This window comes from Mustela nigripes, chromosome 7 (assembly GCF_022355385.1).
Source record: "Mustela nigripes isolate SB6536 chromosome 7, MUSNIG.SB6536, whole genome shotgun sequence".
In the NCBI taxonomy this organism is placed as follows: domain Eukaryota; kingdom Metazoa; phylum Chordata; class Mammalia; order Carnivora; family Mustelidae; genus Mustela; species Mustela nigripes.
In genome coordinates this window covers 36,121,888-36,149,558 of record NC_081563.1, presented here as the reverse complement: position 1 = coordinate 36,149,558, position 27,671 = coordinate 36,121,888, and the positions used below count along the sequence as shown (strand labels likewise).

The 27,671-nt window shown below is 37.6% G+C and overlaps 1 protein-coding gene and 1 pseudogene across 7 annotated transcripts in view; both read right to left on the bottom strand.

Moving 5' to 3' along the window:
• The window catches only part of ACOXL (acyl-CoA oxidase like), a 347,875-nt gene that overhangs the window by 83,748 nt on the left and 236,456 nt on the right, over window positions 1-27,671 (bottom strand). For all 7 annotated transcript variants that reach the window (XM_059405581.1, XM_059405577.1, XM_059405580.1 and 4 more), the window contains 2 exons: window positions 26,149-26,258; window positions 17,739-17,850 (listed from right to left, as the gene is read on the bottom strand). In XM_059405581.1, coding sequence (XP_059261564.1) covers window positions 17,739-17,850; window positions 26,149-26,258 — 222 coding nt within the window. The remainder of the gene's footprint in view (window positions 1-17,738; window positions 17,851-26,148; window positions 26,259-27,671) is intronic.
• On the bottom strand, window positions 313-15,611 carry LOC132022143 (large ribosomal subunit protein eL42-like; annotated as a pseudogene).

Below are 27,671 nucleotides of genomic sequence, written 5' to 3'. Positions count from 1 at the left end.
ACAATACTGCATTACATGTTTAAAAGCTGCTAGCTAAAGGACTGGACCTTATATATCTCATATCCTGCCCCCCCCAGCAAAAATCTACTCATATAAGGCAATACGCGTGTTAATTAACACTATTATAGTAATAATTTCACAATATATATGTGTATCAAATCATCACATTGTGGACCTTAAATTTACAGGATGTTCACAAAACTAGAAAAAAACCACCCTAGACAAAATTGTAAAAGAAACTGCTGTTCAGTATTCAACCACTTACACCCAAATCAAATTCACTAGTAATCAGTGTGCCATCAACTACAAAAATGTAATTTCTGTGCTATGCTCTTTTTTTTTTTTGAAGTGAACATAACCTCAAGATTTTATTGTCTTCGTAATATAACAAAACACGAAGCTTAGAATGGAATCACTTGCTCTTTCTTTTCTTATCTCCTCCCAGTTCAAAATGTTTGCCTCTCTTAATGGCCAGCATTCTCTGAGATCTGCAATTGGGCTTAACACATTCAAGCCTCAGCACAATCTTTGTAGTTTTAGCCTTTTTCCAGAAAATGGGCTTCATCTGCCCAACACAGTCACCCTGCTTCCTGTCATAATGCCACTTTCCCTGCGAATAAAGAGAATCCTTCCCTTTCTTGTACTGTGTCACTTTGTGGGGTTAGTGCTTGCCACACTTCTTGCACAAAGTCCAGAGGGTTTTAGGAACGTCTACCACGTTTGCAAGAGCATTATTGGCACAGAAAGCTGTACTGTACTCTTCAAAAATGAGCCCAGAGTTTGCTACATGTCCCCAGAGATTTGACTTTCTCTGAACTTAAGTTCTGACTTGTCCCTTTGTCCTGTCTGGGTGACTTGCCCATATGTCCGTGACTGGGCTTTCCATCTTAGTCAGGGCCCTGCTTCCTGTGGTCCAGCTTCCCAGAACTCAAGATCCCTGGATAGAAGGTTCAGAACCTCTAAGGCGTATCCACCTGCCTCCAGAACTAGCTCTCAACAGCTTACCTTTTGTCAGATGCCTGCGATCCTGGCCACTGGCCTAGATCAAAACCCATCATCTGTCACCACGCTTTCTAGATTCCATGCTGCTAGCTAGCCGGGCACCTACCCCTGTGTTTTGGTATGGCATTGAAAGGTGTCTAGCATAAAACTGACACATAATAATTGTTGGCATTAGCTGTTTCTTCTTTCCCTCAATTAGAATACCAAGATTCAGCAGCTGAGGCCTCCTGTTGGAAGCTGCTAAGTTTCCAGCTTCATATGAACAGATGATGAAATGCACGTACCAGGAACAGCCCATCTCAATGCCAGAAGGCACTGTTTAAATTCTATCTTTAAATGTTTTAACTGAGGTATAAAATGCATACAGCCAGATGTATCACATGCATAAATCATAAGTTTACATCTTGATGATTTTTTTCTTTTTTTTTTTTTAAGGTTTTATTTATTTGACAGAGAGAGAGAGATCACGAGTAGGCAGAGAGGCAGGCAGAGAGAGAGGAAGGGAAGCAGGCTCCCTGCTGAGCAGAGAGCTCAATGTGGGGCTCAATCCCAGGACCCTGATATCATGACCTGAGCTTAACCCACTGAGCCACCCAGGTGCCCCATGTCTTGATGATTTCCAACAGTGTGTGTATACACCTCTGTAACCACCTGGACAAAGAAACAGAAATTTCCCGCTTTCTACTCCCTCCCAGTCAACACCATACCCTCCAGATCTGTGATCCCCATAACACCGTCAACTACCTTTGCCCCTTATTAAATGAATGCTATATGCATAAATCATATTATTAACTCCTTCATGGCAGGATTCTTTAACTGAACATAACATCTATAAATTCACTTGTTGTTGCATGTGAATGGTGGTTTATCTCTCTTATTTTGCTGAGCAGAATTCCACTGTATGAATATACCACAACTGGTTTATTCAATTCTCATGCTGATGAACATCTGGGTTGTTTCCAATTTGGGGTTGCTATTGATAAAACTGCTGTAAACGTTGTTGTACAAATCTTCTTGTGAGCTGTCTTTCATCTCTTTTGGGTAAATACCTAGGGACGGAATTGCTGGTCTTGGGCTAGGTGTGTATTTAACCTTATAAGGAAATGCCAAGCTTTCTGTCACTGCCCTTTTATGCTACAACAGCAATGCACTTTCTCGTTCCACACTGTCATCAGGATCGAGAGTCATCAGTTGGCTCTAGTTCAACCCATTTCAGTGGGTGGCGTGGTATTTCACTGTGGTTTTAATTTCTATTTCCCTGATGACTAATATGGTTGAGCAAGGTTTCATGGGCTCATTACCATTCTTTTATCTTCTTTTCTGAAGTGTCTTTTCAAGTCTTCTGTGTACATTTTTTTTTTTTTTTTTGGATTTTTTTTTTAATTTTTTTGTTTACTTTTTTTTTTTTTTTTTTGGATTGTGTCTTTACATTATTGAGTTGTAGTTCTTTATGCATTCTGAATAAAAGTTTTTTTTTTTTTCTTAAAGATTTATTCATGAGAGAGAGAGAGAGAGAAAGTGAAATCACAAGCAAGAGGAGAGGTGGAAGGAGAAGTAGACTTGCCCCTGAGCCAGGAGCCCGATGTGGTGCTGGATCCCAGGACCTGGTTATCATGACTCGAGCTGAAGGCAGATGCTTAACCAACTGAGCCACCCACGCACCCCTAGGTTAAAAAAGCCTTTTGTCAGATACATGTATTGCAAATAATTTCTCCAAGGTTATGAAGGTTTGCTTTCTTCTTTTCTTACAAATTTTTAATTTTGAAAAAAAAATCCAGTCAATTCATATTTAATTAATGGTCGGTGCTTCTTACCTCCTTTCTAAGAATTCTTGGTTTACTCTAATTCCAACAGAAATATCTAATACTCAATTACACAGAAATATCCTATGCTTTTCCCCTTTGCAAGTTTTATAGTTTGCACTTCTACTTAGAGTCTATGATCAATCTCAAATTAATTTTTGTGCATTATACAGGGAGTAAGTCAAGGCTCATTTTTCCCCCCACTCAGATATCTAGTTTCCACTCAGATATCTAGTTTCCTGTACAATTTGTTGAAAAGATTACATTTTCATTACTTAGTTTCCTTTGTACCCTTGTAAAAAATCAAATTAACATGTATGTGTGGGTCAGTTTCTGGACTCTCCAGTGTTCCGTCGATCTGTTTATTTGTCCTGACACCAAACCCATACTGTCTGGGTAACTGGAGAATTAGCAGAAACTTTGAAATCGGGTCATGTCAGGCCTCCATATTTCTTCAACTTTCTCATAGTCGTTTTGGCTATTTTAGGCCATTTGTATTTCTGTATGAATTGTCACATCAGCTTGTGAGTTTCTACAAAAGTTCCTGCTGAGACATTTGAGGTGGTGTTGAATCTATAGACCAATTTCAGGAGAAAGTAAATCATAGCAATATTGAGTTTTTCCATGTACACACATATACTTTTGCATTTATTTAGGCTTTAATTACCTTCTGCAATGTTTCTAGTTTTCAAGATACAGCTCTTGCATTGCTTGAATTTTTCTTGTTAAATTATTCATAAGAATTCATTTTTTAATGATATTGTATATTTCACTTTTTACATTTTGTTTTCCAATTTTTAATGATGGTATATAAGAAAGATATTTATTATGCATAATGAGTTACATCCTATAACCTCATATCGATTTATTAGTTCTGGTAGGATTTGGGGTTTTTCTCTCTTTTTTTGTAAGTTCTTTCATATTTTCTATGTAAACAATAATTTCATCTGGAAATTAAGATAGACTTATTTCTTCCTTTATAATCTTTGTCATTTATTTCTTTTCCCTGCCTTAGAATATCCAGTGTAATGTCAAACGGAAGTGATAAAAGTGAACATTCTTATCTTGTTCTCTATCTTATGAAGGAAAATGTGCAATATATCTCCATTAGCTATGATGTCAACTATAGGTTTACTACAAATATGCTCTTTCAAAAGAAGAAACCACTTTCTATCCCTAATTTGCTAAGACTTTTTAGCATGAACTCATGTTGGATATTACCAAAATTCTTTTCAGCACTATATAATCATGCAATATTTCTCCTTTATTTTGTCAATATTACAATCTTCATTGACAAAACACATTTAAATGTTAAATAAACCCTGCATTGCTGGAATAAATATCACTTAGTGATGTATTTTCCTTTTTTACATATTGCTGGATTTAATCATTAACATTTTATTATACATATCTACCTGTATTCATGAAGAATATTGATTTAGTTCTTTGTAATGTACTCATTATTCTTGGTATCATCAGTCATTGTTTTTGAAAGAGTTCTGTGTAAAAATGGTATTTTTTTAATCTTTAGATTCTGATAGGATTCAACAGAAGAACCATCTGGACCTAGAGTTCTCTTTGTGGAATATTTCCATTACAAATTAAATTCATTTAATAGATATTTTTAGATCTTCCATTTTTTGCTTGCTTTTGAAAGTTGTATTTTTCCAGGAATTTGTTCTAAGTTCTTGAATTTATTTGCATAAAATTGTTCATGATATTCCCTTTTTTGTATTTTTAACATCTGTCTTGTATTTTGCAATGTCTCTTCTTTCATTCTTAATATTGTTAGTGTTTAATCTTTTTCTCTTGATCAATCCTGCTATGGATTAATCAATTTTATCAATTATTTTAAAGAAGACATTTTCAGATTTTTTTTTAAGATTTTATTTATTTATTTGACAGAAAGAGATCACAAGTAGGCAGAGAGGCAGGGGGCGCAGCAGGCTCCCTGCTGAGCAGAGAGCCCAATGCAGGGCTTGATCCCAGGACCCTGGATCATGACCTGAGTGGAAGGCAGAAGCTTAACCCACTGACCCACCCAGACCCCCCTAATTTCAGATTTCTTGATTTTCTATATAGTTTGTTTTCACTATGTTAATTGTCTTCTTAACTTTGTTATCACCTTTATTCTACTTATTTTGTTCTTTTTCTAACTTCTTAAGGTAGAAGCTTACTTCATTTACTTAAGATCTTTTTTATTTTCTAAGATAAGCAATTCAAGGTATAAATGTCCCTGTAAGGAAATTTTACTACAACCTACAAAATTTGTTATGTTGTGTTTTCATTACCATTTGGTTTGAAATATTTTCTAATTACCATAATAATTCTCTCTTTGATTCACAGATTATTTAGAAATGTGTTCCTTAATGTTCATATATTTGGGAGATTTTCCAGATATCTTTTTGTTATTGATCTCTAATTTAATGCCTTTGCTGATAGAAAAAACACTGTATTATTTCAATCTTTTAAAAAATTTATTGACTGAGGGGTGCCAGGGTGACTCAGGTCATGATCTTAGGGTCATGGGATTGGGAGACATTGGGCTCCTCACCTCAGCAAGGAGTCTGCTTCCCTTTCTCCCTCTGTCTCTCTCCCCCATTCATGCACTCCCCTCTCTCTCTCCCCTCTTCCCCCAAATAAATAAATAAATATCTTTAAAAATTATTGACTGATATTATTGAGAGCTGCCTTATGGATAGCACTCTAGTCTCTGGGTCTAGTTTTCAATAAATGTCTATAAATGCTAAATAGGTCAGATTGGATGATAGTGTTGTTCATATTTTTGTAGCCATACTGAATTTCTGTCTACTTGTTTCATCAATTACGGGATTTCCCTACTCCTCCTTTGAGTTCTGTCAATTTCTGCTTCAAATATTTTAATGGTGTATATCTATTTCTGGTTATCCTCTCTCTCTCTCTCTTTTAGAGAGAGAGAAATCAACAGCTGGGTGGTGGGGCATGGGGAGAGGAAGAGGGAGAGGCAGAGAGACAATCTTAAGCAGGCTCCACACCTAGTAAGGAGCCCAATGTAGGGCTGAGCCTCATAACCCTGAGGATCATGACCTGAGCTAAAACCAAGAATCGGACACGTAACCAACTGAGCCACCCAAATGCCCCTGTTGTCTCTTCTTGACGAAGTGACCTTTAAATCACCATGAAATAACCTTCTTTATCCTTAGTAATAGTCTTTGTCTTAAAGTTTGTTTTATCTGATATTAATATAGGCTCTCTTATGTTCTAGCTGCTTGCTATATCTTTTTCTTATGTCTTTACCTTTAAAGCATATAAATGGAACTTGTTTATTTCTAACCCTCTGTGACAATGTTTGCCTTTTAATTGGAGTGTTCAGTCCATTTACACGTTATTAGACAGTGTTGGGCATAAGTCTACTTGTAGACTATCTCCTTAGGTCTTTAATTTTTGTTGTTCTTTCCATGACTTCTTCTGGATTAACTAAAGAGTTTTGTTTTTGCCTCAGTCTAGCTTCTCTACTAGAATATATATTCTTTACTTATAATAGTCTACCTTTAACTAATAACACTTCATGTATAATAGTATAATTCCATGTTTACTACTTCTCATCTTTTGTGTTATTCTTGCCATATGACAATATATGGCATATACTTTTATGTACTTTAAAAACACTAAATAATCATAATTAGTTTTGCTTTAAACAGCTAATTTAATTATGAAAAGTTTAAGATACAAAGGAAAAGTGTCACTAATATTTACCTATACTTTTGTTTAAAAAAGATTTGTTTGAGAGAGATAGAGCATGGCCCGGAGGAGGGGCAGAGTGAGAGGGAGAGAGAGAGAATTTCAAGCAGGCTCCATGCTGAGTGTGGAGCCTGACATGAGGCTCCATCTCATGACCTGGAAATCATGGCCAGAGCCAAAATCAAGAGTCAGATGCTTAACAGACTGAGCCAGCCAGGCACCCCTATTTTGTTCACTCTTTATTACATTCATTATGTTTTCAAAAACCCTTTTCTTCTAATTTCAACATCTAGGTTATTTTATTTCTTTTTCTATTGACTGGTTTTTCTCTTGATTATGCATTATATGTTCCTATTTCTTCACATGTATGACAACATTTTATTGTATATTGGACACTTTAAAGAATACTCATTCTGGATCCTATTATCTTCATCTAAAGAGTGTTGAATTTTTTTCCCAGTTAACTCACAAGCAGATAAACTTGAATTTGTAGAGGGTGTTTCATACTTTGTTCGGAAGAATCTTTCTGGTTTTGCCTTTTCTTTGTTTTAATTTTACCTTTAGTCCTTGGATAAATTCTTTTTCCTGGGACATAGTTTTATACATAAGGGATAGCACTGCTGGGGCTTCAGTGGAAAGCCTTTGAGTTGACTTTACCCATGTAACTTGGCAGGATTCAAACTACAAATTCTGCTTCCCATGTAGCAGGCAACAGTTGAATTTTTGTTCAGCTCTTTAAACCTTCCAAATTAAAAATCCCTGGACCTCTTTGGCATCTTGTCCATCCATGCATATTTCATATATGAGTTAATGATTTGAGTAATGTCATACACATATTGTGAAGTTGCCCTTTCTGTTACTCCCCCCCCCCTTCAACTTCCAGTTTTTTGATAGTCCCAAATCCCATCTGCTGGATTCCTAATGACATTAAGATTGAGGTTTCCATGTGATCACTTTCCTTTTAACCTAAAAGCAGGGAATGGCTTTCTGTCAGTTAAAATCCAAAAACAAAAACAGCAAATATTATTACATTTAACTACATAAGAGTTAAATTTTTATTTATTTATTTATTTTGCATAGTAAAAATCACCATAAGCAAAGTCAAAAGAACAGGTGACAAACTGGGGGAAAGACTGCAATATGACAAAGAGTTAAGAGCCTTAATATAGAAAACATTCTTAAAAATGGAAGGACAAAATACCAAAAGCCCTATGGATAAATGGAAAATGATATGAATAGACAATACATGATAAATATGTTAAACTGGCCCCACACTCATGAAAAACTGTTCAAGCTCTCTCACAGTTGGAGAACAGCAAGACCAACACAGAGAAACCATTTCTTATCTATCATGTTGGGGGGAAAAAAAAGGTATAAGAGTATGTTCTGTTGATGAGGTTGTGAAAAAACAAACAATGGTGGTGGGGGCAGGGTGGGGATGTAAACTGGTACAAGAAGCAGAATTTGACAATACCTAGCCACACTACATATTCACTTACTTTGGACCCAGCAGTCAAATTTGAAATCAGCCCTGAAGATACACATTAAGTAATACTAAAATTTATATGTGTAAGGTTATTCACGTAGCATTATTTCTGGCTGCAAGTTATTGAGAGGAAGATAATTGTCCATGTATTAGAAAGAGGTTAATGAAGTAGGCTATGGCACATCCACAGTGTATTATTCTGGTGCTACTTAAAAAAATGTTATATGCAACTAATGAATCGTTGAACACTACAACATAAACTTACGATGTATTGTATGTTAGCTAACTGAACACTAAAATTAAAATTAAACATTAAAACATTAACATTAAAATTAAAAAATTAAAATGAGATAGAGCTTTATGAAGTAATATAAAGTAATTCCCAAAACATACTACCGTTAAGTGGGGAAAAAAGGACAGAGGAGTATATGTGGCATGCTATCCTTCATGTAACAGAGAAAGCAATATAAGAAAATTACACGTGTTCCTGCTTATTTGGGTGAAAGAAATAAAGGAAAGAGAAGCCAAAAACTAAATTTAAGTAAAGGACACCTACAGGTATTTAGAGGGGAAAAAAAGGAAGAAATAGAAATAGGGATGAGTATACATTTCTAAAAGCTTTAAGTCCAAGAAACTTAGTAGTGTTTTACATAGTCAAACCACGAATAGGCAAAAAACAAATAGTATGTAGTGAGATCCCAAAGCAGAAACAATTAGGAACAAATGAACTTATGTTACAAATAAATAACACAATCTCACTAAAGGGTGTGGAAAAGGAACCAAAATAAAAGTAACTTTAGAAATACTACTTTGATTAAATATTACAAGCCAAAAGAATAATATCCTAGTTAGTAAATGTCTTTTTCACAGAGGTATGGGTTAGCAATTCTGAAACTACTTACTGTGTACCCCAGGGAAGATCAAATAAGTAAACAAATAATAAACAATGAAAGCCAGTTTCTCACTTTCTCAGAGAAAGAAGTTAAAAATAGGGAAAAATAGAGGGAAGGCTAGAATGAACGTTGTGGCTTTGGGTTGGAATCAGAGCTACCAGTATAAACTGGTGGTTTCTAATATACACACATACAGGTCCGCATGAGAATGTGGCAGTTAGTAAACATACACTTATTTCCTAGCTTAGAACAGCTAGAAGTGGTGACACTCCAGCAATTATTAGCACACCTAGCAACCCAATATTGGCTTTTAAACACCATTTTCCAATAAAAGGAAGCAGGGATTCTTGGGAAAATGATTGTAGGTCTGGCAGGAAAATAGAAGATATGATACATTTTGTGGTATCAGAAAATAAGGAAATGCTTACCAAAAAAAAAGAATAGAGACCTATCAAAGGGACGTAGAGAGTAACCTGAAGGAGTTCTCAATGGCCAAAAATGGAATAGTCTGAGCAAGAAAATAAATGATAGTATTGAATTGTAGCCCAAACACAGAATAAATATCTGTGAATCCACACTGATATAATAATTAATTGAATAATTAAGTAGTTGCAGGAGAAGATATAGCTCTTGGTTCTAATTAACTAACGTAATTGAGATGAGGGTAAGAGAAAATCCCCACTAGGCAAACACCATAGTATTGTTTCTAGAAAGATTCATAAATGGATATTAAAAATAGTGGGTAAAAGTTTGAGGAAAAATAGAATATTTGAGTAATCAAATATCAGTCAAATCTTTGGTATTGGTAACTGTGTTACCTTGAAGAAAGCACTAAACTTCTTCATCCTCAGGCTGCCTATCTGTAAACTACTTATTGTGTACCCCAGGGAAGATCAAACAAGTAAACAAATAAGAAACAATGAAAGCCAGTTTCTCACTTTCTCAGAGAAAGAAGTTACAAATAGGAAAGAGGGAAGGCTAGCTCTCACACCCCAAAGAAAATTATTGTGCCCTCCATGTAGTAATCAGGAATACTATTTCCTTTTCCTTTCCTTTCTCTTCACTTCACTTCTTTCCTTTTCATTCCCTCCCTATAATAGGTTTCCATAGGAAGAGAATTTAGCATTCTCTCTGTAAGAGAAAGGTAAAGAAAGTCAGAAGTGAGGGGAAAAGAGAAAATTCAATTGGGTTGCTATAGGGTGGAGAAGAAAGTATGAGAGGAAAACATCACAGAACAGAAACATTTCCTATGACTAGCAACAGCAAAGAAGAAAGTGCTGAGCTAAGGACTGGGAGCACTGTACCCCCATGAAGCAGGCACAGTCAGCCTCAGATCTTGCTGCCTGTCCATTCTAGGGTTTCTCCAGACCAACATCCACCACTTCCTCAGTCACCGTGTACTGTGAAGTGGCAGTCGGTGACCCTTTCCTTTTCTGTGGAGTTGCAGGACTTTAAGCCTTATCTTAGTGTATATGTTCCCAAAATTGGAATGGGAAATGGGAGCATGTTCCTCACAAAAGGAATTTCAAGTACCAGTCAACAGAGAGGGAGCCACCGTTTTGCAGAGGTGACCTTTGCATAGGCAGCATCCATATTCCGAAGATAGAAAGGCCTCTCCATCAGATTGTCCTGGTCGTTTGATCATTTTCCCAATCCAACTTGACCATAGGAGTAAGAAGATGCATCAATATCGATGCAAAAAAGGAACTCAGGAAATCTGGTTTCTAATCCTGTTTCCTATCTTTGAAGATCTGCCTCTGGAACAAAGCTCTTGGCATTTCTGTGCCATGAGATCTTTAGTAAAACATCTGCTATTCAGGCCACTGTTTTGGCTTTTAAAAATGTAACAAACACAACCCAGCTGCTTTTACCCTCTGTTCCTGTCTCCACCCTCAAACTCTTAGAGAGGTACAAGCAAAGCAGCACAGTTTTTCCTGTCTCTGGGTTTGTTGACAAAGGCATTTCCAAGACCCTCTCTGGATCTACCAGGTATCCAATGAACTCTTGTAGTTCCCAAATGATGGCGATTATGGCAGCCCTATCTCCAGCATGTGCCATGTGTGCCATTCAATGACCAACTCAGCTCTCATTTTTCACAGATAAGAACTCAGAGAAGATTTCAAAACCCCACCTCGTGACCTGAGTAAAGATGTTATCAGTTTAAAATTATAACAAACAAAACAGCTGGCATCATCTGTTAGAAAGATAGTCTTTAAAGAAGTACTGTGGCTTTATTATGTTTTAATGATCTAAAGAGCTTTAAAGCCACACACACACACACACACACAGAGTCATTTGACACATTGACCACAACAATAAGAAGTGTAGATAGCTTTCCAGACAGAAAGTTCTAGAAAGTCCCATCTCTGATAACCTTATTTCCAGCCTTCACCAATTCTTCTCCACCCAAATCTCAAATTCTGAATAAGGAAAAATAACTTAGGGTAGTTGTTTCCAAATGAGTTTACTGCCCCTAGATTTTGAGGATGATTAATAATGTTCTTTTGCAAACCACTTCCCTTTTCCTTTCGACTCAGCCTTTCAGTGTGGTGTAGAGCACCATGAATCAGATTTTTAAAATTAATGTTCCCCAGGTGATTCTTATATACCCCTAAGTGGGGGAAATACTAGTGTGGTAGAGGTAGGTTATGGGTGCTAAGAGATAGAATGTGAATCGGCCCTCAGTTAACTAGAACTATCATTCCATCTGGATTCTCATCCTTTTACCTGCCCAATTTTTGTTATGCACACTTGGAAATAAACAATCATTTGTTAAATATATTGATTACCAAGGGTTTATATTTCCCATAGACTTTTCTCCATACAAAGACAGAAGTCCTTAATAGAATATCCTCAAAACCAAGCCATTGTTTATTGGTTTATTTTTTTCTCCCTACTAATGGGAAGATGATGCAGTGATCTTAACGAGCAAGATTTGCAGCATGATTTTGGAAAATTAGAGAAGTGGGGCTTCGAGGGAAACTATGGGGCTGGTCTCCCTCCATGGCCACCAGCACACTGGAGGATAGTTCCTGGCCCCATTTTCAGTTTAATTCTGGGTACACACAAGAGGGAAAAGCATTATCAGACAATAGTTCAGGCTTACTCTTTCATGAGGACTAGTGGTCTTGACCCTCCAGCTCTGAATGTGAACTACTGGTCTCATAACACTTGTGCTTCAGGGTAAAAGGCAGATGGGCTATCTAATGTGAGGAGAAGGGTTGGCCAAATAACTCTAAAATAAAATGTGCGGCTGAAGAAAATTAAAGAGCATTACTGAAAAATTAAGAAGAAAAACGGATTTCTGAAGCCCACTCATGTTTTTACTCCTTCGAAAGATTCTGACTAAATCACATGGTTATTTTTACAAGATCTTGGCATTCTGGATGAAATGACCCACCTTTGGACATGTCCAAGCTCCATGTGGATCAGATATTGAAATTGCTGAACAGATCATTATATTTCAACATATACCAAATTAATATAGGTAGATATAAGTTAACATACAACTATTTGAAAAAGCAGCTGAGCCAAAAATACAAATGAAGATATAGAGGTCAATATTTTTTCCTCTACATTTGTAGCTTTTTTCATAATTTAGCACTTAACTTATTTCATTTTGCCTTGGGCTAAAACGAAGGAACTTATCCCAAGGCAGGCACTATCTTAATAATCTTTTTGGTCTTCCCATGCCTACCCCTAGAAAACAGTTCTGCTCAACAAATTTTAAATTGCCCATGAAAATGGTTACATTAATGATAGCAACTAAGATAACATGAGTGTGAGGTTTATCATTTTCAAAAATGATAAATGATTCTTCTGGGATTTTTTTTTTAACATATTCTACCTTATTCCATCCTTGCAACAAGTTCATATCATGCCACTCTTCTTATCTCAAATATATACATATAGAAGCAGAGGATCAGAAGCAGTAAGACACAGTTGTCTGATTCTAAAACCTTTACATCTTTTCACCACACCACATGCCTAATGTTTTTTTAATGTTCAGAATACACATATGTGTGTGTGTGTGTACACGTATATGTGCAAATGTTTTTTTTTCTCAAACTTAGAAAATCAATACTAGTGAGCAATTTGTTCTCTTGCAGAGAACAATTATAAGCAAAAAGTGTTCTGAAAAATTAGTATCAGAAAACATCTAATATCATGCTTAAAAGGGAATAAAAAGTAGGTATTTTAGAGTGGACTTATTTTTCTAATGTTAGTAAAGTAAATAAAAAGTAAAAAGAAGATGCCAGACTCCCCAATCCTGAAGATAAAAAAGGTTAGAAAGTTGGAGAAATAAAGTGTTAGAAAAATGAGTGTAGAGAAATGTGGGCATGGGGAAGTACAATCTGGTTCAACATTTGTAGAGAACAATGTGGCAGTATATAAAGTCTGAAAACTGCAGGCTGTTAAGAATGTTCCTTGTGGCACTGTCTATAATAACTGAAAAACAAGAAGCATCAGAATATTGCACAATCATGCTCTTATCGACACAGAAAGAATGCCATCTTATCTTATTAAATGGAAACACTGATCGAGGATATTATAATCTCCTTCTGAATTTTGTTCCAAAAAACATGTCTATCAAAGTCAAAACTATTCAACAGATTTTGCTTTCAGATGCTATATTAGTTATCTATTACTGTGCAACAAGTTATCTCCAAATTTAGCATCTTAAATAACTTTTGTATCTGACATGGTTTCTGAGGGTTGGGAATCTGGACACGTCTCGTTTGGGTGCTTCCGGCTCAGGCTCTCAAGTCTAGTTGTTGACTGTCCTGGTCCCCAGTATCTCTAAGACTGGAATGGGGCTGGAGGAGACACTTCCATGCTCATTTACATACCTTTTGGCAAGACAGTTTAGTTCTTTGCCACATGGGCTGTTCATGACATGGCTTCCCCCAGAGTGAGGGAGAGACAGAGAGACAGAAACTAAGGCAGAAGCCACAGTGTCTTTATAATGCAATCTCAGAAAACATTCCATTACTTCTGCTGCATTCTACTGGTTATGCCAACTAGCCCTGGCATAATGTATATAAAAGGATGAGACTAGCAGGAAGCAGGGATCCTTGAAGACAACCTTGGATTCTATCACAGCCTAACCTCATCTCTTTCCAAGGTCCATGGACATCTCATCTCATTACTACAGTGATCCAAATTCCAGAGTCCCATCATCTAAGCCTAGGCTGGATGCAGATTACATTCCCCAGATGTCATTCCTTAAGTATAGTTCCTTTTGATTTGAAGGCTTATAAGGGGGAGAGATCATCTGTCCCCTACAGGACCAACATACAATAGTGGGATAGGACTGGATAACCACTATGCATATTCTTGCTCAAAAGGAAAGAAAATGGGAGGAATAAAGGGGTCAGTGATCCATAGAAACTCTGAAATCCAGCTGAGCAAATGTCAAACTTTTTTTTAAAATTAAGATTTAGTCCTACTCCTGTCCAGGAGTTCTTATTCTCCATGGCCCTTGGCTCCACCCTCTGGGCTCATAGTTGTTCCCTCTGAGGAATCTTCCCATTATCATGAAAGGGCCACATGTTTGTGACTGAGTAGTCTTCTCAGCCTGCTCCAGGCTTGTAGAAGCTTGGTGGCTTAAGGCTCTATTCATCGTGTGCTATCTCTGAGTTAAAAAATGTGGCTGAAATAATTTTCTTAAAAACTTTATACATCTTCTGTGAATCTTTTGGGGGGGGCAGTTAGCCCATTAGACAAAAAAGTCCACATCCACAAATCTCTTTGAGATGGGTCTTTGGGGCATGGAGAAGGCTAGAGAATGATGCCCTGGAGCATCCTAGAAGCCCTGCAGCTTGACTGAAAAGATCTGTGAGGCATACCCTTAATCTCTTCAGAGGGCCTCTTGCCTGACTGAAGACTCCTCTCTGATCTTTCTCAGCTCTGAAAGGATTTTACTCACATCTTCAGACCGTGCATTCCAGAGAGTGCTCTGGTATCTTTGCTCCAAAGCCATTTTCTGTGGTACTTTTGGGTAAGAGCACGTCTTCCAAAAAAGATGTATGGAAGCGCTAATCCCCAGGGTCTGTGAACGCCATCTTTTGAGGAACAGGGTCTCTGCATGTGTAGTCAAGTTAAGAGGAGTTCATACTGGAGTAGGGTGAGACTTAGTCCAGTACAATGGACAGGTTTCCTCAAAGGAAGAAAGGAAGGCAGAGATACACAGACTCAAGAATGCCATGAGGTGACAGAAGCAGAGCTTGGAATGATGAGAAGACAAGCCAAGGGACACAGCTGCCAGGAGCTACCACCACGGTACTTGGTTACAGCAGCCACAAGAAATGAATACAGTTACTGTAGGGAGGACTTGGGAATCTTCAAAACCACAGCAAGTCTCAGTTCCTCCATGTTAAGCACTGTTTCCCTGAGCTTCCCTGTCTTTTGGCATTCTAGGGTAAGCCGTCATAGGCAAGCAGGCACTCTCAACACTTCCAGCGGATGGGGTACATTTTCCACTTTCCCTGTAACTGCAGGCCCCAGTGTTGCTAAAGTTCTGGCCCTCCAGAGCAAGAATCTTCCTTCCTCCAGTTTCCAGTAACATTTATTCACATCTTTCGAGTCCTCACCCACAGCTTTATCAAAGCCCAGAAGGCTTCTATGAACATTTTCTTCAAGGCAGTTCAGGCTTCTACTAAAATTCTTCTCAAAGCTCACCGCCTGGTTCCAAAGCCACGCCCACATCTTGAGCTTTTGTTACATCATCCCCTACCTTGGGGCGCCCAAATCTGTGTTACATATCCACTGCTGTTAACATGTTGCCCCCAGATTTCAGAGATTAAAGCAAACACTCATATTTCACACGGTTTCTGACAGTCAGGAATGCGGAAGCTGCTTAGCAGGGCTTGGAATAGTATGCTTAGATCATGAAGCTTCCTCTTTAGAGAAGGAGACATTACTCCATTTGGAGCTGGTGAATAAAGACTGAACCTAGCCTTATGTTTTCCCCTTTACTGGTAAACTATTATTTTCGGTCTGGATGTTTATATAATACTCTCTTTATGCTAGGTTTTCAGGCTATATCTAAGTATGGATATTTTTTCTATCAATATTTTTTTTAAAGATTATATTTGTTTATTTGTCAGAGAGAGAGAGAGAACACAAGCAGGCAGAGTGGCAGGCAGAGGCAGAGAGAGAAGCAGGCTCCTCACTGAGCAAGGAGCCCGATGCGGGACTCGATCCCAGGATCCTGGGATCATGACCTGAGCCAAAGGCAGCGGCTTAACGAACTGAGCCACTCAGGCGTCCCTTCTATCAATATTTTGATTTGTTTTTTACACTAAGGAAAATATTTTTCTCTTACATCTGTGATTATTATTGCTGCTCCTCTTGTTCCAGCATTTTCAGGAATATTTGTTATACATAGGTTGGATTTCTACTATTTTCACTCTGTGTCTATCATTATCTCTCGCCATCTCATCTTTATCCTTTTCTTCCACAGTCTTGGAAAGCTAAGTCATAGACTACATTCTATCCATTGTTAACGCTGTTCACTAATGCATTTTTGCCTGTGAGTGTATCCTTCTCTTATTTTGACTGGCTCCATGTTTGACCACGGCAGGTAGCTCAGAGTCACTAAACCTATGCAGATGGGCCCCCAGTGTCTGGCAGGGCCTCACCTTGTACCTATACCTGAAGGGTGGACTGATTGGTACAAAAGCTGGCCCAGCCCCCAGGTTCTCATCAGTCTGGCTCTGTCCCACCAGCAGTGGGTCTTGACCACTTTCTACTCCCAGGGCTCTTCTGCCTCCAGAGCATTTCCTAAGAGAATACCCATTCTCATGTGCTATTCATCCTCTTCCCTTCTACTTGCTCTGTGGCTGTACTAGGAGGTGTGATCTTAGAATCAGTATAAAAGAGATGAGTTAAAAGGTGAGAGTTGCATGGGGCCCGATTCTGGCCCTCTTGGAAACTAATTCCCATTCAGAAGAGGGGAAGTGGTCTGTTCTTAGGTTACAGTAGCCCTGGGCCCCTGAGCCTGGGCAGAGAGCAGGATAAGTAAAACATCTCAGAGTCGTTTTGTCTATTCATGCTGGCATTAGAAGATGAAACATATTGCTGGGGTGGGGAATGTTTCCCCAGACCATCCCCATTGGCACTTGGCAAACTTCCTTCTAGATTTCTATCAATGCTAATATAAGGTTTTATGTTTTTGCAGGGTGTCATGGGTGTTTTGCTTTCTTTCTTTCTTTCTTTCTTTTTTTTTTTTTTTTTAAGATTTTATTTATTTGAGAGAGAGAGAGAGAGAGTGAGAGAGCATGAGAGGGGAGGTCAGAGGGAGAAGCAGACTCCCCATGGAGCTGGGAGCCGGATGTGGGACTCGATCCCAGGAGTCCAGGATCACGACCTCAGCCGAAGGCAGTTGCTTAACCAACTGAGCCAACCAGGTGCCCCATGTCATGGGTGTTTTAATAGGAAAGAGAGTGTATCTCAGGCTAATCCAATGGTAATTTTTTGTATATGCCTTATGTACCTTTTTCCCCCAGAGAACAAAGTATTCATTATACATATAGACAATGATTTTTCAATTCCAATAAGGGCTAAAATTACTCCACTCTTCAACTCTCACAGCAGCCCAATGGTGGCTTGCGGGCAGAATTCTAAAAGACAACACAAAGCGTTCAACAGTAGCATCGGGGCCTGAAGAACAAGCAGGATTGTCATGTCATAAAAATGTCCTGTAAGAACTCTAGCCATTTCCAGAAGCTTGTAATTACCCTGACTCATCCTCTACCACATTTAGCAGATTGTTCTCCAGCAAGAATATGCCTTAGACACGTGTCCAAAAGAAAAAACACAACGTATCTTTACCTTATAATAAATTCTGGCCACCAAACTCCGCTGAAGAACTCTTTCACGAAAATTCACTGCTTTCAATAGAAAGGCGAGATTATCGACTGTGTCCATGTTAAATGCCAGGAAGCTGAAGGAGAAACACAGTGACCATTATTATTATTTTGTCCTCACCAAAGGATGCCATGTGAAAAAAAAACAGACACAGTCTGTTCTTTCAAAAAGAATTTTCTTCCAGTAGAAGAGCAATGTAAGTACAATCCAGCCCCTCACATCTCTCACTCACTATATTCATGTTTCTTTCAGGATTTTTCTGATGAATGCTTGGCTTGAGTTGATCCTATGTGGTTGTCCTTGCGGTATAAAGATAATTTGGTTTCCTATTTTTTTTTTTACTTCCTCTTGTATTATAGGTAGTTAATCAACATTTTATATAGTCTTTCTTCATTAAGAGCTATATAATTTCCATCCTTCGGGTTTATGATAATCTTCTCAACCATTATTTGGCATTTGTTATAATAATGATTACAAATGAACATTGGTAGCCAAATACATCCATCACAAAGTATTTGTCAATGAATAATATTTCTTAAATACATAATGTATCAGGACATGTACTTATTACTGCTGAGTAATATTCAACAATCTCAGACATTCTATGATACAGATACCATAATTATTTCAATGTATGGTTTGGGAAACTGGGGCTCAGCAAGTTTCAGCAATCCATTCAAGGTCACATGGGCAGAACACGCTCAGGCTTGGGTTTTGTCTTAGGGGATACCTGTATTTAAGGGAAAATGAGCTCCAGAGGGCAGTGAGAGGGCTATGGAAAAGTGCAGTGTACCATGTTCTGCAGAGATAATGACTCTCTTCAGCAGGTAGTAATTTCCATCTTTCCCATCTGGTAATAAGGAAACTGAGCCACAGGGGAGTTAGAGACTTAGGCACAAAGAGACTTAAAACACCTAAGTCTCCCTTAAAACCCTATGGACTTTTCAATATGTGGCTCTGCCTTTTGTGCTAATTTTGCACCCCTCCAACCCCTCCCACCCTGCCTCATGAAACTTCCATTTAGATAGATAGCAAAGGGGTTAATTCACACTTAGGGTTTCCCATAGCCTAGCCACCTCTTTGCCCTCCCCTCACCCCAAATCCTTGGGAAGTAAGTTATCATAAGACCCAAATAACTTAGATGCTCGTTAATTAAAATTAAACCTGCAGGTAGCAGTTGTTGCTCAGTCAGAAGCCACAAGAGAAACATTAAGAAGCAATTGACACCATGCTTTTGAGAATGCCTAGCAATGAATTTGTAATTGCCCTCCATGTTGACAGGAGGGTGGGAGGTCATTTATAGGCTAAGTACCAGGAAATTTAAATTATATCCATATTTATTCTGAATCCAGTCTTTTTAGAAGGTTGAGCTTCTTTCCTAGTCTCTTTAACAAAAAAATGTAAAGAACTGTCACATTTTATTGAAAAGTATGTTTCAGTCATTCCGTAGACTGTTACTAGGAAGTCTGGAGACTATAAATTTTGTTCTTAGAAACTATCTTTTTTGGAATGTTTACCAATCAGAATGTCCATCTGAGGTTGTGAACTTCATGTGCTACGCGAAGTGGATCTCATCCACCCATGCTATCATGAGTTACATGCCAAGCATGGCCACATCACATAGCTTTAGGAACTCACCTAGTATAAAAGGCTGTGCAGATTCTCTTAAAAATAGGAATATCGCTAAAGGCAATCTCCTTTTATTTTATAAAAAGGTCAAAATGACTCTAAATTTAAATTAAATTCAAATGCACACCATTAGTCATCAAAGAAATGCAAAAGAAAACCACAGAGAGGCATCATTATATACCCACTAAGATGACTAAAATTAAATATACTGACATCATCAAATGTTGACAAAGATACAGAGCAACCAGAACTCTCATATTTATTGATGAGGTGTAGAATGGCAAAACCACTTTGGAAAATTTTCCCATAGTTTCTCATAAAACTAAATAAACACATACCCTACGACCCAACAATTCTACTCCAACAATTCACCTAAGAGAAAAAAAAACATATATTCACAAAAAGTCTTATATATAAATATTCACAGTAGATCAACTGGGAAGACTAAAGCATTGAAAACATCGCAGGTGTCTATCCACCAATAAAAAAATGGAAAGCAAATCCTAGTAGATCCATAAAATAGAATATTACTCAGCAATAAAAGGAACAAGCTAATATACATGACAACGTGAATGAATCTCAGCAGGCATTATGCCATGCTAATAAGCCAGCTACAAAACAGTGCATAATTTATGGTTCCACTTATACGAAATTCTAAAACAGGAAAAACTAATCTGTGGTAGAAAAGTTTCAGATTATCAGTGAATGCATCTGGGGTGGTGGTCACAGAAACTGACTGAAAAGGGACATAAGAGAACTTTCTGGATGCTGATGACTTATAACTTAACAAGAGTTTGGGTTATACAGGTGCACACACTTGTTAAAATTCAGTGAATGCACACTGAAGGGCTGTGCATTTCATTGCACAAATTCTACATAAGAAGAAAAAAAAACTACAACCAAATTTCAAACTCTAATGATGTTCATGCTGAATTATTTAGAAGTATGCTGATGTCTGTTGTTTACTTTGAAATGCATCAGAGAAAAAAAGATGAATTGCTGGGTGGGTTGAGGAATTGATGAATGGATAGGTATGTGATGTAACAAGCACAATAACAGGTTAAACAGTAAAATCTAGATGGTGGATGTATAAATGTTCACTAAAATTATTTTAATTTTGCTCCACACTTGAAAATGTTTATAATACAGTATGGCAAAACATTCAAGTATAATAGGGAATCTTCACTTCCCTCAACTCCAAGTCTCCTAAGGATCAGTGGGCTGATGAGAGCAGCCAGAGCTCCAGTGGCAGCCCTGTGGTTGAGGGGGAGAACATCATTCATCAGGACAAGAAAGGACAAGAGAGGACAAGATGGAGCTGTTTGCAGAATTAGGTACAGTCCTGCTCAGAACCAAGCCCTGCCTCCCTCCCCTAGTCTCATGAAGACTTCTCAGAACCATCACCAATTCCTCCCATAGTCCACGTGAAGGGGTAGTTTCTGGGTGTCCACACAAAGTAACGGCCAACTTGGAGGCATTTCAGAGCCCCAAGAAGTTCTCAACCCATCTTTCTTCATGCCCCCCCCACCCCCCGGCTCATGGGTCCTTCTCTCATGAGTGGTCAGTATGACTGCCATCTGAGTGCTCCACTAGATTATAAACTCCATGGGGGCTGAGAACCCACAGTCACTGCCATGTCACTAATGCCTAGAGAAGTGCCCCATACACTGAAAACATGTTGGATGAAACAGCTTTTCTCAATATACATAAAAATCAGAGCAAGGTTTTGGGACTTAAGTAGAGGAACACAGACAGACTGAATCAGTAAAACCTGGATGTTGGGGGAGAGAGATGTGTACTGTTTTGGAGGTTAATATCCGAGACAAAAATAAATGGACTGGAACTTTCCAAATATTTACAATTGGAATACTGCCTTTGGCACATCTCAAGTCTATCCCGGAAAATTTGCTAGGAATATAGATTTGCATATGGGTGAGGGTCTGTTTTGCTTTCAGAATGATGGAAGCGAGCCCTGCTCTACTATCTGGAAAAGAAATGAAAGGACAGATGATTTGCTGCCAGTTTGGGAACAAGTTTCCTGAATGGATGGAACTGATTCTGACGGGAACTGTACTGTTCTTTCTACTCCTTATATGTTGGAAAACTTTCAAACTAATAAATTGGGGAGAAAGCTAATAGTACTACACAATGCTCATTCAGGGCTAGACATATTAAAAAGATGTACTGACTTTGTAGAGTGTGTGAGGATAAATTGAGACATTACAACTAATAGAGACTTAAGTGAAACGGTCCTAGAATATGGGAGCTGATGTTTTTAAGCTTTAAGATAGACTACAGTTTGGGGAACCAGAAGGGCTCGGTCAGTCAAGCATCTGACTCTTGATTTTGGCTCAGGCTGTGGTCTCAGGGTTGTGAGATCAAGACCTGTGTCCAGCTCCATGCTGGGCATGGAGCCTGCTTAAGATTCTTGCTCTCCCTCTGTCTTTGCCCTTCTCCTGCCGTGCCCCCCCACCCCAAAAAAGATACACTACAGTTTAAATAAATAGGAACCTGGGCAGTAGTAAGAAAAAAGAAGAAAAAAAGAAAAAAGGACAGACTACAGATTTCCTAATTTCACTTTATGCCAACAGATATGAAAAGTCCCACACACTACTATTTATTGGGTTTCCCATGTTTTTTTTTATATATAATTTTTTATTTTTTATAGACATAATATTTTTATCCCCAGGGGTACAGGTCTGTGAATCACCAGGTTTACACACTTCACAGCACTCACCAAAGCACATACCCTCTCCCATGTTTTTAATCAAGATTGTAAGATGACATTTCCTAATAAATACTTTCCTTGGAAATTAGTTCCACACATTTTGGTTACAGAGACAATAATCTGCCTCCAAATAAAATAGCAATTTTAAAAAAACACAAAAATTTAAAAGCCACAATAAATTCCTTATGAATGGAATAAAGGAAGCAACATATTTATGAGCGTAAATCAATGAAGTGGAAAACTAAGGTACCATAGAAGGGATCAACAAAAAGGAAAAGCTGGTTGTCGAAAAAAACAAACTAAAAAACAGACAAACTTCCTCTAAGATTAAGCAATAATAAGGAAGACAGAAACTCAAGAAATCAATTTAGGCATGACAAATGGAACATAACTATAGATCTAGCAGAAGTTTAAAAGATAATCAGAGAACAGTATGAAAAACCTTATGCCAATAAATTCAAATCAAAATAATCAGTTCCCAGAAAATATTATTTATGAAAGCCAACACAAGAAGAGAAAGCCTAAATGGTTTTAAAACAATTAAACCACAGCTGACTCCTGAACAGCATGGTGCTGGGGGGGCGGGCAGTGCTGACTCCAGTGCAACCAAAAATCTTCATTTAACATTTGACTTCCCTACAACTCAACTATATATAGCCTACTGTTGATTGGAAGCTTTGCCAATAACACACACAGCCAACACATATTTTGTATGTTGTATGTATCATATACTGTATTCTTAGAGTAGCATAAACTAGAGAAAAGATCATGTTATTAAGAAAATCATAAGGGAGAGAAAATACATTTACAGTATTGTCCTGTGTTTATCGAAGGGACAGCACTGTGCTGTTTAAACCCGTGTTGTGCAAGTGAATCAGTAGTTTAAATATTCTCCCAGGCCAAGATAATTTTCAGATAACTTACCAAATTCTCCCACAAAATAAGAAACTACTCCCAAAATAGCTTTATGAAACTAGTAAAACTTCATATAAATTCAAATCAGGGAACTACAAGAAAGGAAAACAGTAGACCAATAAGTAAACAAAAATGCTAAAACAACACTAGCAAGCCAAACTCAGGAAAATATAAAAATGACAGTGCAGCAAAGCAAAATTGAATGCTTTTCAAGCAGGAAAGAGTAGTTTAAAGTTAAAAGATTTATGAGGGTTATTTATCACATGAACAAACTAAAGAAGACACATAACATTTCAATAGAAGCAAAAAATCATTTGCAGTAGAATTCATCACCTAGTAATGACAAAAATATGTTTAAAATAACAATAAGTGGAGCTTCTTTAGGAAGTAAAGTGGGTCTATCAAAACCTTTGCAAACATCTTTCTTTCTTTCTTTTTTTTTTTTTGGCAAACATCATTCTTAATAGTGAAATGTTGAGCTAATTTTTTTAAAAACCAGGACTAAGACAAAAAAAATACCTTCTATATGAAAAAGAATAAAAGGGAATAGCAAGTGGAAAGAAAGAAAAAGTCATTATTTGCAGATGGTATGATTGTCTATAGAAAAAACACACTCAAAGAATCTATAGATACAGAAGGAATTATTTTTTGTCATCAGGTTTATATACACAAGTCAACTATTTTTATAATAAATGGGCACAATAGAAACATAATTTTTTGAAAGTATTCCTTTTACAATAATAAAATCATAAAGTACCTAGAAATTAATCTATCAAAGGATATACTATGTATGGAGAAAATTATAGATTTCTAGGAAACACTTAGAAGATTAAAATCTTTGAGACAAGAATCAGTTTTATATGTATATACATCAATTTTTCTGCAAATCTATAGATTTAATACTTTGAAAGAAAATTAGAGCAGATTTTAAAAAATTGTGGTAAAATATACATAACATAAAATTTTTAACCATTTTAAAAGGGTGCATTTCAATGACATTAAGTATATTCAAACTGCTGTACAACCCTCACCACCATTCATCTCCAGAAATTTTTCATCTTCCCAAACTGAAATGCTGTCCCCACTAAATAATAACACCCCATTCTCTCCTCCTCCAAGCCCCTGGTAACCATGTTCTACTTCCTGTCTTTATGAATCTGACTACCCTATATATCTCATAAAACCACAGTCAAAGAATAGTTTCCTTTTGTGTTTGCAGGGCTTCTTTTTGAAAAACTTAACAAACAGATTCCAAAACTTATATGGAAGTACAAAAGACCCAGAAAAGCCAACACAACTCTGAATTATATTTTAGATATAATAATATAATATAATATAATAATTATAAAACTAGTGTAATTGCAACAGTGTATTGTTGGATTAGGATACACAAATAGGCTAGGAACAAAGAAGTCCTGAAATGGGAATTTACAGTAGTGCCAGAGAGGGCCCCACATCACTAGTAAAGGACAGTTGATTCAGTAAATGGTGCTGGGACAACTGACAATCCCTAGAGGAGAAAAAAAATGAAATTAGATCCCTTCCTCACACTACAGACAGAAATTTCTACTGGATTCAAGAATTAAATATGAAAGGGGAAACTCTCAAACTTTAAAAAACATATACTTCAAGATCTGAAAGTAGACAAGATTCAGCAAGTGTGTAGAATAAAAGATTGATAAATTCCACAGCAATTTAAGAATTTATGTTAAAAGGCACCATAAAGAAAATATAAGACAAGGCACAGACTTGTAGAAGGTAGGTGTAATGTCTGTAACAATAAAGGATTAAAAAGACCCTAAAAATCAGTAAGAATAAAAGAAAAAGAAAAAGAAAATTTGGCACAACACGTGGACAGGCATTTCAAATGAGAAGAAATATAAGTGGCAAATAAACTTGTGAAAGCGTGCTCAACTTTAAGAGCATTAAGGAAAACACAATTTAAAGTCACAGAGAGAGATCTTTATATATACGTATAGGCATATATAGTATCGACAAAATGAAAACTGATAAAACCATGTGTTGGTGAGGATACGGTTCCACAGGACACGTGCTGCTGGTGAAGGTATAAATTTGTACAGTGACTATCTAGTACAGTTGAACATTGCCATACTCCCCACACAGCAATCTCACTTCTAGGTAATAATACACAACAGCAACACACTGCAAATCACCAATGGGCCCTAAAATCAGTTTAAAGGATTGAGATCAGTATTTTTTAAAAAAACAATTGAAAACTACCAGAGACCACGACGACTAATAGGCTAAGCATTGTTTCATGAGATGTTTGCTTCAGTGGTGTCTGCCTCTATGGATGTGTGGGCGTCAGTGGTTGATGTAAAATTTATTTCTTATTCTGAGTCACTGCAACTAAATTTGAAGGCCCTGTAGAAACTTAGACATATTCCCCAGAGAACATACAAGATTTTTCATAAGAGCTTTTTACCAAATATCAAAAATACAATCCAAGTGTCCACTGAAATCGGAGACTAGAATGGATAAGCAAATTGGGGTATATACACATGATGAAATATGATACACAAAGAGAACAGTTCTTCATCTACCCATATCACAACTTAGATGAATCTTAGAAACAAAGTAGAGTGAAAACAGGAAGCTACAGAATACCACATACACTACTCCTTATTTATTAAGCCTAAAGAAAATTCTAAAAAATCAATACAAACAAGCAAAACATGGATCCTGAAGCCAAATTACCTGGGATTAAATCCTAGCTCTGTCGCTTATTAGCACATACCTCCAGGCAAAATTCTTAACCTTTATGCCTCAGTTTTCTCATCTATAAAATGGAAATAATAACCAACTTCATGGAGTTTGGGGGATTAAAACCTCTGATGTGTTTGGAATAATGAACACACAATAAAGAAGGAATAGGAGTAGAATAAGAACAGAATCAGCAATGTTTTGGTTCTCCAGCTGGGGAATGGGAGCATGATGCTACCTAGTTGTGGACTGTTTGCATAAATGGAATATTTAAAATTTCAACAAGAGGGAGCTGTGCTGTGACAAGGCTCCCTACGCCCAGACCCAGTAATAAGAAACAGAGGGCCAAGGGTGGTCCCAGCCTAAGCAGTTACGTACCTGGTTCTCAGCTTGTCCCTCCCAGACTCCGCCCAGTTTCGGAGGCAGCTGACCAGTGGCTTCTCTTTATGCTGTTTGCTGTACTGAGCCAGCAGTGCCCGCACCACAACCTGGCCAGACAGTTGATGATTTGTCAGTCATTTGTCAAGAATGTAAAAAAAAAAAAAAAAAAAAAAAAGCTAGAGTGTCTTGAAATGCTGCAGCCAGTTAAGGGCTAGTTGCTTCTAGCAAACACCTTGGAAAGCATCAAATAGAAACCCCATCCTCCCAGAGGTCTCTGTTTGCCATGGCAAAGGGGTGGTGCTTACCCTACCACTGTCAATCCCTCCCCCACGGCTCACTTGACTAACTAGCTAACTACTTACCACTCTCTCTCCCACCTGAGATGTCAGCCTCTAAGGCCAGTCTTGGAACCCAGTATTTTAGCTGACACTTCAGATAAAACCTACTTGCTGTCCCTGATCCAGATAGATGGATGGTCTGTTTTCTTTTTTGCCTCTAATATTCTATGGTTGATTAGGCCTTTGGGGAACAGAATTAAAATGTATACATAAAACAAGATCCATCAATCTTTTCCCCCGGCAGCTTTAAAGTTATAATTTGCCCTAAATTACTGCATGTTTTCCGGTTCTGCTTTAAAAAGGTGTCCATGTCTAGCCTGCTACAGACAGAGGCCCAAGGGATAGTTGGCAGCAAGTACTAGACATGTCAGTGAGACGACCTTGGACCAAACATCCCGCCAAGCCTCTAGCTGACCGCCATGGTACAAGTGGGCCTACTAGGCCGGCAGAGGAACGACCGCCTGTGAGCCCAGCCCAAACCCTCGACTCCCACAACCATGAGCTGACAACTGGGTGTTGTTTTACATTACTCCATTTCAGGGTGGTTTGTTACATAGTAACAAACAGCTGATTCAATCACATACAAAACTAACTTTAGAATATTTCCTTCTTTGAGATACATTGATGTTTTTATAGAGATGATGTTAAATGATATATATACTTTCAATCAACAGTATATCTTAAATGACATTTTGGTTCACATTGCTGTCTCTGATTCTAGTTATCTGGTTAATAACTATAATATTTTTGTTTGGAGCCATCAGAGCTAATTAGACATTCCCATTCACTTAGGTATTTGGAACCATCATAGCTAATTAGACATTCCCATTCCATTAGATATTTGGCTTGTTTCCAATTTTATACTGTCATTAATTGTTTTGATATCAATATATTAGACAAAGAGCATTCATTGTCCCCTACCCCCTTTTTTTTCTGGTTATTACCAGAGAATAAATCTCATGATCCAAGTGATGCAAAAATATTTATAAAGGGTCACCCTGCCTATGAGAGGGATGCTGGAAACTTATCAAGGCATATTTGCTTAGGGGAGCTTTGCTGGCAGTGCTGGGCAGAGCCAGTCATGCAATTCAGTCTTGACCCACAGAAGACTATGCCACAGTCAGTGTCCTGTCAAAGCCAGGTACTAAAACCCATATAGCCAACTGATAGAGCAGAGCCTAA